Source organism: Bos taurus, chromosome X (assembly GCF_002263795.3).
Source record: "Bos taurus isolate L1 Dominette 01449 registration number 42190680 breed Hereford chromosome X, ARS-UCD2.0, whole genome shotgun sequence".
In the NCBI taxonomy this organism is placed as follows: domain Eukaryota; kingdom Metazoa; phylum Chordata; class Mammalia; order Artiodactyla; family Bovidae; genus Bos; species Bos taurus.
Window position 1 is genome coordinate 118,441,994 of NC_037357.1, and position 13,782 is coordinate 118,455,775.

General features: G+C 39.1%; 1 protein-coding gene across 6 annotated transcripts in view; it reads right to left on the reverse strand.

Moving 5' to 3' along the window:
- POLA1 (DNA polymerase alpha 1, catalytic subunit) overlaps nucleotides 1–13,782 on the reverse strand; it is a 295,127-nt gene that overhangs the window by 100,433 nt on the left and 180,912 nt on the right. For all 6 annotated transcript variants that reach the window (XM_059883482.1, XM_005228356.5, NM_001206065.1 and 3 more), the window contains one exon: nucleotides 6,978–7,094. In XM_059883482.1, the coding sequence (XP_059739465.1) occupies nucleotides 6,978–7,094 (117 nt within the window). The remainder of the gene's footprint in view (nucleotides 1–6,977; nucleotides 7,095–13,782) is intronic.

Below are 13,782 nucleotides of genomic sequence, written 5' to 3' on the forward strand. Positions count from 1 at the left end.
GTAGTTATAATTAGTTAATATGTAACAGCAAATCATATCACATTCCATGATTTATCAAGATGGTCCTGTCTCATCACTCCCTCAGTTAGGTGTCTTTGGCCAGGATCATTACATGGGGTCTTACTCTCTCCCAGCCAATTACTGAACTCATATTTTAAAAGAAATATCTGAAATACCCTTTCCTTAAGCAATTGGCTTCTAGGGGCACAGAATGAGTACATTGCAAGCACATTCTTATAAATATGCTGCTTCAGATCAGATCAGTCGCTCAGTCATGTCCGACTCTTTGCAACCTCATGAATCGCAGCATGCCAGGCCTCCCTGTCCATCACCAACTCCCAGAGTTCACTCAGACTCACGTCCATCGAGTCAGTGATGCCATCCAGCCATCTCATCCTCTGTCGTCCCCTTCTCCTCTTGCCCCCAATCCCTCCCAGCATCAGAGTCTTTTCCAATGAGTCAACTCTTCGCATGAGGTGGCCAAAGTACTGGAGTTTCAGCTTTAGCATCATTCCAGAATATTGAAGGGATGGACTGTATGATTTCTCATTTCAGGGGCCAAGATAGTTACAAAACCACGCGACCATCAGCATCTAGTTCAGTAACGCTGTGGTTTTCCCCTTGGGAGAAACCCGTTGCAGAGAATGATAAGCCAGAAGCAAAGATAATTAGCAACTGGTAGAACAATCCTCCACAAAGGGTGCTGATTAGAATGGAGCAGCGTCCACTTGGAAGGAAGCATTGAGCCACTGGAATGGGCAGAAATGTACTTCATTTTAATCGATATTTTGGAGAAGATTAAAAAGGGAAGGCTAATCAGCATCAGATATGTAGAAGCCAAAAGAGTGGGCGCACGGCAGAACCAGGATCCAAGTTATCCACAATGGGACAGTGATGGGTTGAGCACAGCAAAGGGAGATTTCACAGGGTTCACTGGAAGGTCTCTGCCACAGAGAGTACTGGTTGGCTCCCAATACCCAGTCTACTCTTTTTCTCTTTTTAGTAACAAAATAAGCTATTATATCCATGTGACTAATTTCTGGCTCATGAAACGTAAGGAGTGTTGGGTGGGAGTTCTGAGAAGGCTGCTCAAAGAACTGACTTGGCTGAGAAGTGCAACCTTTGGACTCTTCAGCCTTTTCTGTGTCCTGTAGTCTGTGATGCCTTAAAGGAGCTTGTGCGGTCACTTTGGACCACAATGTGACCTTGAGGGTCACTGTTGATGACACTGTCAAATTAAATGTCTATTCTGTTTAAGCCACTGTTACTTTTGGTTTCCATTTCTCTCAGTTCAGCCATTTCCTATCTATGAAGAGTACCTGTGTATGTAGCCTTATTTGGAAATAAGATCTTGGCAGATAAAATCAAGTTAAGGTGAGATCATACAGTGGGCCCTAATCCAGCATGACTATATCCTTATAAGAAGAAGAAAAGAGACACAACTATGACAGCAGAGACTGCGGTGATGCATTTGCCGGCAAAAGAATGCCAGGGATTACCAGAAGCTAGAAGAGGCAAGGAATGATCCTCCTCTACAGGTTTCAGAAAGGGAGAGTCCCCTATGATGCCTGGATATCAAACTTCTAGCTAGCCTCCAGAACTGTGAAATAGGAAATTTCTGTTGTTTTAAGCCACTCACAGTTTGAGGTACTTCATTATAGCATCCCTAGGAAACTAATACAGTACTAATGGAGTCTTACATTAGGTAAAAATAAACCACTTGCATCTCAGAAAACCTGATAAGGCATGGCTTAGCAATTGTATGTGCCAAGAAATTATGTGTTTGAGTACACAGAACGTGCAAAATGAATCAATGCTGTGAATATGGATGTCAAGAAAGTTAATGCAACCCTAAAAAGACTTCACAGAAATTTACTACCTAGAAAAAGCTGGTAGCGGCAGGTTTATTCTGCTCCATACTAGTCCTAATGAGAGCTATCCAACAGCTGCATGCAATTTGGGGCTAATCATTTTATCAGGCTATAAACCCTGGACTAGGATCATTATTCTGAAAGCAAAGCACTAGAGAAATGGTTGAAGATCTAAAGATACTTGGCCTAGCAGGGAAAAGCTTAGGAAGACAGCTACCTTCAAGTATCTAAAAGGTTCTCAGACAACAGGCAAAGAGTAGGTGCTTACTGAAAGCAGGAAAAAGGAAGGATCAGTCTAGCCTTGTATAGCACCATTTAGCTAAACTAGGACCAACAAGGGAGACATATGACATAGATTGAGACCAAACACAAGATCTATCTAAGTAATAAAAATAAACTTCAAAAGCATATTGAAAGAAGCAACTCAAATGTTCATGAACAGATAAATGGATAAATACATTGTGGTATATCTACTCAATGAATTATTATTATAAAAAGTAATGAAGTACTGACACAGGTTATAACTTGGATCAAACTCAGAAACATTATGCTAAGTGAAAAAAGCCAGGTACAGAATGTCACATAATGTATGGTTTCATTTATATGAAATATCCAACCTAGGTAAATCCATAGAGACAGAAAGCAGATTAGTTGTTTCCAGTAGCCAAAAGAATGGGAAGGAAAAAGGAGTGACTGCCTAACAAATACAGGGTTTTTGCTGGGGGCGGGGGCGGGGGGGGGGGGCGGCGGGCGGTGAAAATGTTTTGGAACTAGACAGAGGTGGTGATCACTTAACACCGTGGATGCACTAAATGCCACTATATTATTCACTTTAAGATGGTTAATTCTGTCATGTGAATTTCATCTCAATAATTTTTTTTTAAATAGAAAAATACTATACTGAAAGGAAGGCTAGTATCTGCTTCATGGTAGGCAAGTCTGTATGTAGAATTTAGCAAAGTGTTAGTCGATCAGTCATGTCCAACTTTCGCAACCCCATGGACGGTAGCCCACCAGGCTCCTCAGTTCACGGAATTTTCCAGGCAAGAATACTGGAGTGGGTAGCCATTCCCTTCTCTAGGAGATCTTCCCAACCAAGGGATTGAACCCAGATCTCCTACTCTGCAGGCAGATTCTTTACCATCTGAGCCGCCAGAGAAGCCCAAAACTCTGCATCAAAAAACAAGCACAGGAAAATCAGAGCAGAGAATTCCAAAGGCTCCTTCATGATAAAAGCCCATTGTCTACTGGAGGGTAACCAATGACTCAGTACAGCTGTTTGAGACTTTCCATCATAGTCCCAAGTTTCTCTTCCTGTACAGCTTATGATTACTTCCTTAAGAGACCACAACTGTTTTCGTCTTACACAGAAACAAGACATTGTCCCACACAGCCTGGCAACATTCACACTGTCTTTAACTTACTTTTTAAATCAATAATCCATCAGCCACAGCCATAATGAAATTGCAACATACAATGATCACAAGTTCAGTATTTATCCTCTCCCATGAAGGCCAAAGTCCTACATGGTACAAACGTTCTGTTATAAAAGATTTTAACAATTCTACAATTAAGGATAACGTGAGAAACACTAGGGGTGTCCCACAGTAGGACCAGAAGTCATTTTAGTGCTTTCCTCATAAGAGGCCTTTAAGAAATTTAGTTGAATAAACCAAACTCTGCCACAGTGCTCCTACCCGGCCCCTCTCCCAGCCAGGAGTAGCAAGTGGGTCACATGTAGATATCTTCTCATCTCCACATCAAGAATGGCAATGTTAATGAGAAAAAGTTTAACTTGGTTTCAATCTCAGTTCTAATTAGAAAACAAAACCAAACTAATGCTTTATTTTTGGTTAATTATGTAATATAGGATCCCCTGTGTGTTTGGATCACAGCCATACAGACTTGACCACCTTAATAAGTCAAAAAACCACATCCTTAAAATAAATATATATTAAAATAATTATTCACTAACTTGGATAAGTCTTATCTCTATCATCAGTGTGAAAAAAGGTTCTATTCACTTGGGAACTTACACATACAGTGGAGTTTTCATTCCTGTATTTATTTGCACTTTCTATGTGCAGAGAATGCCCAGAGAGTACATTTCTAATAATCATAGATTTGTATACTGTTAAATTGCCATGAACGTGAAAAATCTTAACCGATTTCTTTATTTCTGTTTTTTTTTTTTTTTTTTTTAAGGTATCTAAGAGAGACATGTCTAAAACCCTGGGAACAAAACCGTCCCAACTTTCTTTCTCATAACTCTGGCAAGAGGAGCCAGAAGAAGAGCCCACTCTCAAATCCCAAGTCAATTCTGGGAAGTACTCAAGCCAACTACAACACAGGACTGAATGAGAGTAGATTTATTATGTGAAGATCAGATTGGCACAGTAAGAGGTAAGTATTATACCATCAAACTTGACAATGTATTTAAAGTCCTCACTAGTTAAGCATTAGGAAAGTCTAATGTTTATGCCCGTACAGATATTTACAAATGCCTAATTCTGTCCACAGATATCGATTTTATATAATACATGTAATGCAATCCTAAGCTAGCTTTATAAATAAGGAAATGTTCTGTTCGTTGCTATGGCCCTAGTCCCTAGCAAAGTGCCTAGGGTATAATAAGTGTTCAATAAATTATTATTAAATGAAGGTAATGTATGACTGACACACAATAACCCAGAACTTAAGAACCAGATAAGCATAATCCTGCAAAATAGATCCTCTGGAAAACTCTATGGTAACTACAATGATCTTGCCCATAGCATCACTGATTCTGGAGCCGCTTTAGAATGATCTCTAAAAAGATATAGCTTTTTCTTTCTATTAGGAAAGCCCAGGAACATCATAAACATATTAAGAGATTTCCTACTCATCACTAGTAACTGAAAATGAACTGAAGAGGAGTAGGCTCAGTCCCACTGTTAAGGTCCCTGCAAGGAATGGCAAAGAGCAAGATCACCAACCAGGATGCTCTCGACCTCCAGTTATTCCAGGGGGTCATGTTCTGAGCAGCAACATGGCCTGAGGAGCTAATCACCCCTGAGTAGTTGGTAAATGCCTACCTAACATGCTCCCATTTTGAGGACAAGAAAATGAAGGGAAAAAATACTTCAAAATGTGTGTGTTGGTTCACTCATTTAAAAAAGGATCATAAATGATAAAAGATAACCTGATGTATTAAACCACTAACAATAACATCATCAGCACTTACTGGAAAGTTACCGATCTACTAGCTGCACATTTTCCTTGTACTTTCTGTCACCAAGAATGGAATCCTAAGATTGGCTGACTTTCTAAGAAGTAATTCAGTTTTCATTGAACATGATTTGATGAGCTAGATGTTTAAAAAATCTCAAAGGCAGCATCGGTTCATGAAGCAAGGTGATTCCCCTGGAGTCTACAACTGGATTGATGACTCACACTAAATATATATATACTTTTGTTCTCTTTCTGCACATGCTGATACAAGTCATAAGATGAGACTGACGTAAAAAGAATTCGCTACAACTAATTCTCACTTACGTGCTCCATATTTAAAAAAAAAATCTAAAATCTACTTTGCTAATTAGCAAAGACATACTAAAAGTAAGACAAGGAACATTTTATACCTATCAAATTAGTTAAAAATAAATTAATGATAATGCACAAATGCTGCAAAGGTAGTGGTAAAACTGGCACCTAAGTTGGGATAATCCATTTAGAAAGCAATATGGCAACATGAATCATGTCTACATTAAATTTATGCACTTGGATGTGTACTGTTGATAAATATTTCAAATAATAAATAATTTAAGCAGGAAATCATTCATCACAATTTTCTAGTAAAGGGATAGTAAAAGTAGCCTAAATTGTCCAATGAAAGGAATGGTTAAATTTGTGTTTAGAAGTTTAGTACGAAAATTAAATAGCAACAGAGACAGATGTTCAACAAAAGATAAACATGATATAAAAGCATATCTTCATGATGACTGAAACCACATAAAAATACATATGGATATGCATAAGAACAAGGGAATATACAATGGTGGCAGCCACTTGTAATTCTTGTTAAATTCTGTTAAGTGATACATTAAAATATTTTCCTAAAACTAGCCTGTGTATCAACTCTTTTCAGTGAAAAGATCTGAAGTCAAAATTTGGTTAAAACTGGTCTATGAGTTAAAAAATAAGTAAATAAGCAACAAGCTTCCTATTCTCACCCTTCTCACCCAGATCATTACAAATCCTTGGACCAGAAAACTTTGGGAAAGTGAGGCACGTAACAGTCCTGTATCAGTGAAGTAGACCGCACCTTATCATTTTACAGGTTGTTTGACAGTCTACAGTAAGTCCTGTTTAACCTTGACTAACTGACATGAGTTTGAGTGAACTCTGGGAGTTGGTGATGGACAGGGAGGCCTGGCGTGCTGCGATTCATGGGGTCGTGAAGAGTCGGACACGACTGAACGACTGAACTGAACTGAACTCAGAGTTGGCTCGAATTACTTGATCACAAAATCCACTTTGCCTGGAAGACCTTCAAATACCCCTCTCCCCACAGCGTAGCAAATGCTGCTTGGGTCCATGATGTTCACAGTGGGTGACAGAGGGACGGCACCTTAATTACCAGGAAAGTGCTTCCAGACTGTGTGCTCACCAGATGGGAGTCACTGAGAGTCTATGTACTGAGGCGAGAAAAGGTTTGAGAACTATCCCTCTGTGCTGCTACTCAGAAACAATGAATTCCATAAAAATCAAATCAGCCCTTTATAGTACAGGTTTGGGAGGTTTCTTGGCCTTTGCAAAAGGGGTTCTGATCTACTCTGAAGGTAACAGCAGCTTCTACAAAAGTTATCTCGTCTCTGTAATTAAAAAGTGGTAACCAAAGACATCTGAGTAACCCATATGAGAACTAATCAGTTTCTCTTTTAGATATAAAAATATACTGTTCATAATGTGAAAATTAAAGCATGTATCTTTTTGAAGTCTGGATATTTTCTTAAATACATGTGTGTGGTAGTAGGGTATCACCACAGGGTATATACCAAATATCCACTTCCCAGAACTAAGGTACAAGCTAACATCCCCATGCCCCGAGCACGAGGCGACCATTACCTCTAGTCGAAGTGTAGCTTTCATGCAGACTTGGCAAAGGGGTCCATTTCGAGAGAACTGAAGGGGAAGGTGCCGAGTTCGATTTCGACATGTGGGCTCTTCACAAATCAACCAGCCCTGGAGAGACAAAGAGAATGCTTCAGTCCTATCACCACCATCAACCAGTACAAATAAAAACCCTTTTGTGATCAAGATAAGACTTATCGTGATCAAGGTAGATTCATGTCACCCAATAGATTCTGAAATAGCTCCCTACCCGTCTTTCCTGTCATGTTAATTTGATCTATGTGCCAAACATAAAAATTAGGAAACTCATAATAAAGTTTGAAAAAAAAAAAAAAAAGATCACATGAGACATTAGTTTCTTTACTTAAAAGATATCCTCCTGCCACCTAATATATCAAAACCTCCCAATAAAAACTCATATGATTACATGCAGAATGTAAACTGATGGGTTTTAGTTCAGTAGGCTGCTTATTTAACTTCTATGCAGAGTACATCATGAGAAATGCTGGGCTGGAAGAAGCACAAGCTGGAATCAAGATTGCCGGGAGAAATATCAATAACCTCAGATATGCAGATGACACCACCCTTATGGCAGAAAGTGAAGAGGAACTAAAAAGCCTCTTGATGAAAGTGAAAGAGGAGAGTGAAAAAGTTGGCTTAAAGCTCAACATTCAGAAAACGAAGATCATGGCATCTGGTCCCATCACTTCTTGGGAAATAGATGGGGAAACAGTGTCAGACTTTATTTTTCGGGGCTCCAAAATCACTGCAGATGGTGACTGCAGCCATGAAATTAAAAGACGCTTACTCCTTGGAAGGAAAGTTATGACCAACCTAGATAGCATATTGAAAAGCAGAGACATTACTTTGCCAACAAAGGTCCATCCAGTCAAGGCTATGGTTTTTCCAGTGGTCATGTATGGATGTGAGAGTTGGACTGTGAAGAAAGCTGAGCACTGAAGAATTGATGCTTTTGAACTGTGGTGTTGGAGAAGACTCTTGAGAGTCCCTTGGACTGCAAGGTGGTCCAACCAGTCCATTCTAAAGGAGATCAGTCCTGGGTGTTCACTGGAAGGACTGATGCTAAAGCTGAAACTCCAATACTTTGGCCACCTCATGCGAAGAGTTGACTCATTGGAAAAGACCCTGATGCTGGGAGGGATTGAGGGCAGGAGGAGAAGGGGACGACAGAGGATGAGATGGCTGGATGGCATCACTGACTCGATGGACATGAGTTTGAGTGAACTCCGGGAGTTGATGATGGACAGGGAGGCCTGGCATGCTGCGATTCATGGGGTTGCAAAGAGTGGGACACGACTGAGCAACTGAACTGAAATGAAAGGCCATTACCAAAGTAAAGAATATACTGAGTAGAAATGAATGACTTTCCCAACAGCTGACTACTTAATTGCTCTGATCAGTTTCCTTCTCCATAGAATGGGCACAATAATAACACTTTGTTTATAGGTTTGTTGTAATGATGGGATACATTTAAAGTGCCTACAACTACCTTTGACATAAAAGAAACACTTAAAAATGTAAGCAATTATCTCCTTTTTAATGAAAACAGATTCTTTTATGCATGTTCCCTGGAGGCATAAAATTGGCTGCAAAGTTTTCAAGGACAACTTCAACCGACCACTCTTTTCTAGTAGTTTCAAACAGCCATTGCCCACTCCCTGGCCTTTAAAATCCTCCTCTTCTCTCGCTTTCTTTCTTCAGGTACTTTCTCTCACAGTCCTTGTTTAAATTTTCTCATACAGATGTGGTAACAACATATCTGTTAACTTAAATGAGGTCTATGTTTGCTATAAAACTTAACTGTTAAACACAGAATTCTTCAAGACTTCACATGTGGGGTTGAGCAAAGTTCTGGTATTCTTATGAAGGCACTAGGGCCTGTGGGCTTTAGTGCTACATGTATTAGGCATTAGAGCCCTAAGGCAAATGAGGGTGAAACACTAGGGGATAAAGGTGAACAAGGTATGCTCCCTTGTTGCATGGGGTCCCCACCTGGGAAGCTGTGAGTAGGGACCCAACTATATTTGGGTGTTGGAGTATTTGGTGAAGTGGAACTTCTGAACTGGTCTTCAGGAGTAAGTAGAGGTTTAGTAGGTGGAGGAGGCAGGGAAGACAACTTAGGCGGAGAGAAAATGTGCACAAGAGTGAAGAGAGAATGGTGTGTGATATGACTGAGATACAATGAAGAAAAGGATCAATGACATGTTTAACCATACTCCCTGTTTCGAAACTGAGCAACCTCAGTTTCAGAAAAGGCCAACGCCTTTTCTCCCCAGATAAGAGCAGTATATAGACAAATATTGCTGAATTACTTTAGGGACTTTCATCTGTCGCTTATTAAGGTTGTCACGTGGCATTAGTCCAAAGCTGCAGGATGTCCCCGTTCAGTGTTCTGTTGAGTGACCTCAATCTTCTTCTTGGAAGTAGCTACAACCTAACTCAAGGCAAAGTGCCCAGAATCAGTTCTTCCAGCTTATTATGGCTTTCACACCAGAGAAAGGACACTGTAGAACTTTCTGACTCAAATAAAAGATGCTGCCTTTAAAGCATATTAAAATTCATCTAGACAATACATTCAGAATATACTTTACTCCCACCTTCAGTAGGAACATCAACTTTTCAGGTAGAGAGTCTCAAGGAATCCTTATGAAATCTTTAAAATATACCAGAATTGTATTAAATACTGTGGGAAATAGGCAAAGAGTCCCCAGGTATACAGTTTCAGGAAGTTATAATCTAAATAGGAAAGCAAGATCCACATACACAAAAACAAAACAGCAATTCGCTATGGTATGGTTTTAAGAACCGCCTTGCACAGTACCAACTAAAACGACAAAAAGATTCAGTCGTGTGGATTCTACCGATCTGAGACATACAGCTACTACCATAGCAAAAGACCCTGAACTAGAAAAGAGAATCAGTGGTTCTTAGTCATAGGCAACTCTTTCAATTCCTAGGGCCTATTACCAATGTTCTTGATCTGAGGATACATTTTAAGAGTTCTGAAACTCAGATGCCTTTACAAATAACATGTATTTGTTCCCTCCAAAAAAGCCGTTAAGAGTGCAGCTCAAAATTGATGATCCCCCAGAATTAAAGAAAAAATATTCTTTGGTTTAGCATGTTCCAGGCATGGGGGAGACAGAGGGATAATGGGATTGACAGCAACAGCTGGTAGTACATTTTAAATGTAGCTTATAAAACAAAAGGTGAGACTAGTTGTTTCTGGATGTACCCTACATGGGTTTGGGCCTAAATGCATATTAATAAAGGAAAAGTAGCATTCAAGGGAAATGATGTATGAAAAATACAAGAATGAACCACCCATTCATCATTTATTTGGATTTCTGACACTACATTTGCTACCTGAGACTTTACACACTTGGAAACACTTATCAGTTAATAGTCACAACCACAGTTGTAATTCATTCAATTCTTAACAAAATTTTTTAAAAAGCAAGCAGGTAAGTCAATTATCATGTTTTGAGACAATAAAGTATTGAGTACCAGAATACAACCCAGAGTTACAATTATTTTTTAATCTTTTAAATACAATGTTCACAAAGCTACAGTTCTTTCCAGGTGTTTTTGAAACTTGATTTCATCAATTTACCACAACTTCATGACTCACCAGGTGAGCTGCCATCCAGGGAGATGCTAAATTGTCACCTCACCTGTTTCAAAAGCAAACACCCAACTCTATCTCTGACAGAGTTACTAACTAAATGTCCTTTCAAATCATATAGAAAACAGATAATATAATTTGTCTAGACTTCCTACCAGTTATAATTAACATTAAAGAGGTCTTTTCTTCTTTGTCACCTCTCTATTCAGTACTTATTTGGGTTTGTTTGTACTTACTATCTGTTAATCTACCTTTACAAATGACAACAATAACTGGTGCTATTATGCATGGAAATTAAACATGCTGATAACTGTGTGAAGGGAACTGGGGCTGAAAAAAAATATTAGAAGCCTGTAACTCTTTATGCCTATTGTTTTATTTTAATAATTAAGCTTTGGTCATGGTGCATTTTAAATAAAACTCTTTAATGGGGGAAAGAGGCCCCAATTATATTTAATATATGCTTTGCTTCCATTCAGTTTTGTCAAGTACATTTGGTTAACCCTTTGTTCCCCCAGCAAATATTGACTGACTGTGCTAAATATACCCTTCAAGGAACATTTGAGCTGTTAAAAATAAATATGTCAGATTTTTGAAAATATTCCATGATGAAGCAAATCTTACAATATCTCACGGCATTTTGCCTCCCATAGGTGATAAAAGCAAAAGAAAATACCAATGTTGTATAAAATCTCTTTGAAGTAACACAAGGGCAAAAATAAACTTATTTTCATTTCCCATGTTGGGAAATACGCAGCCCAAAGGTACATTGCCAAATCAGTGAAGGAAAAAGAAAATTTAATAATGTGTAGCTTTTTGAAAGTCCAACCTATAAAAAGGTTTGGCTTAAAAAAAAAAAAAAAAAAAACCCAGAACCACTCTGAGGATGTCTGCCATCCAAATATGTCATCTTATTATGCAATACCATGTGTAAATGCCAAATTGTCATAACCAAGCAGAATAGGGTCATTAAGTTTTCAGATGGCTACTTTAAACATGTTTATAAGTAGAGGGTTCAAAAGAGGTGAAGCTAGCCTGTCCCAGGGCAAAACAAACTTTTATCAAAACATGCAAAACTCTTATCACCTGTTGCTTTAGTCTCAGCATCACTAATACCTTGAAATCATTGTGTATGAAATTGTGTTAAATGCTGATTGGTTCTGATTGCTAAATTATATTTCTGAGGCCTCAACAAAAATGGTTTCTGTCTTCATATGCTAAAAAGGGATCGATTTCCACTTGTAGCTGAGGCATTCCTAACAATTGCACCTTAAACACAAATTGCTATTAATTCGTGTACATCTCTATTTTTAGAAGGATGCACACACAAAAAATCACCCACACCCAGAAATGTGGTACATAAAAGGCATTCAAAACTATCTTTCGAAGAAAATAAATGAATAGAAGCAATAAAATAAAAAATGCACAGGATCAGGTTTATGGAAAATAATAGGGGTCTAAAAGTCACAGTAGAAAAAAAATTTATAGTAGTTTTCATACTCTTTAATCAAATATATGGGGTCCTTCGCCCATTTCCAGTCAGTCACCAAATCTGTCCATTGGCCTTATAGTCCCATTATCACCAACCACACTCGAACCCAGACCTCAATGATGATCTACTGTGGTAGCCTGTGCCAGGTTTCCCTGACTCCATACTCTCCCACAGCCAATGCACAGCCTTTCCAAGTAGCTTTCCAAGACCTCTCTACTCCCATCCTCCAGTTGTATACCTTCCTATACCACGCTTTGGTCCCATTCCTCCTTTCTCACTATTTGTCCCATAGTGCTGGCTTTCTGTCATCATCACTTTTTGCCTATTGCCAACTCCCTGTTCCGGCTCGTGCCACAGAACCTCTGCGTAAAGTGCCCATTCACTCAGCATCACTTACATTCCTTGCCTGTAAAATTTCCCCAACCCTCAGGGACTTCTTCTTCTAGTCCAGCAGCCACTGAACAGACCCTGCTGTGCACTGTCCTGGAACCATCTTATCTTACCTTCCTAACTGGATGGTCAGGCCCTTGGGGAATGACTCGTTTTGGATATGGTAGTGTCTTACCCAGTCTCTAGCACAAAATGTTTACACTCAATGAAGAAAACTGAACAGGTATGAAAAAGTGCACTTGAGTGTGGTCTCTCCCCTCCGACTTATTAATAGGTGATTTTGTACAAAGGGGCCAAACTGCTCTCTAAGCCTCAGTTTCCTCATCTATGATACCAGAGATAATGATTACCCTATTAGAGTTGCTCAGAGGACCAAATAAGAAAGCCCACACAAATGTTCAGTAAGTGTCAACTATTATCGTTTTTCTCCAGTACTGGGGGACATCAGTGCTGTACTTATAGCTGACAACTCACTATTCTAACCAGGAGAGAACCTGGTCAGTTTCCACCTGATGTTATCCCCAAATGGAGAACTACAAAGAGGGCTAATTGGTTAAGATTACACAGAGCTGCTTCTCAACCTGACTGCAAAATAGTACAACTATGCCATCAACACAAGTAAAATTTCTGTTTTTCCTAATAAAACTATACTGGATTTGAAGTTATAGATGGCAGAACAGACAGTAAGGAAAGTGCTTTATTTAGGGATGCACATAGATTCAAGAGACAACAGAACACTACTGCAGTGACGTATGATTTATTTAAAACTGTAATGGCTCTCCAGGAGTGCAGTGACAGGGTCACAGGGCGAGGTCTGCCAGCATGCATGCTCTTACAGAGTTCATCATATCATTACTATTTTTCTATAATGGCTGTTAACTGTTCCTCTCCCCAAACTATATGCACTTTGAGAATACCAGACACTCTTTTCACCCAAAACCATTTATAAATGTTCTGGAGTTCCCTTATGGTCACATTTTTCTGTCACAGAATTATTCCCAGTGTAAAATGGGTCTTCTTATAGACAGTGCACAGTATGGGCCCACAGCTGCTTTTGAAGAATGACATGTTATGATTTGGGATTTCCAGAAATATCAAAAAACAAATTGCTTTCTGACCCACATTTGCACCCAAAACTGGGAGAAAATTTTCCTAAGATCTCTAGGGGAAGTTTTAACATGAACATAATTTTACTTTTAAAGTTAAATCTTCTACACTGCAGCATCCTGGCACATCAGAGTGATTATTAAGTCTCAGAGAGGTGCCAGAGC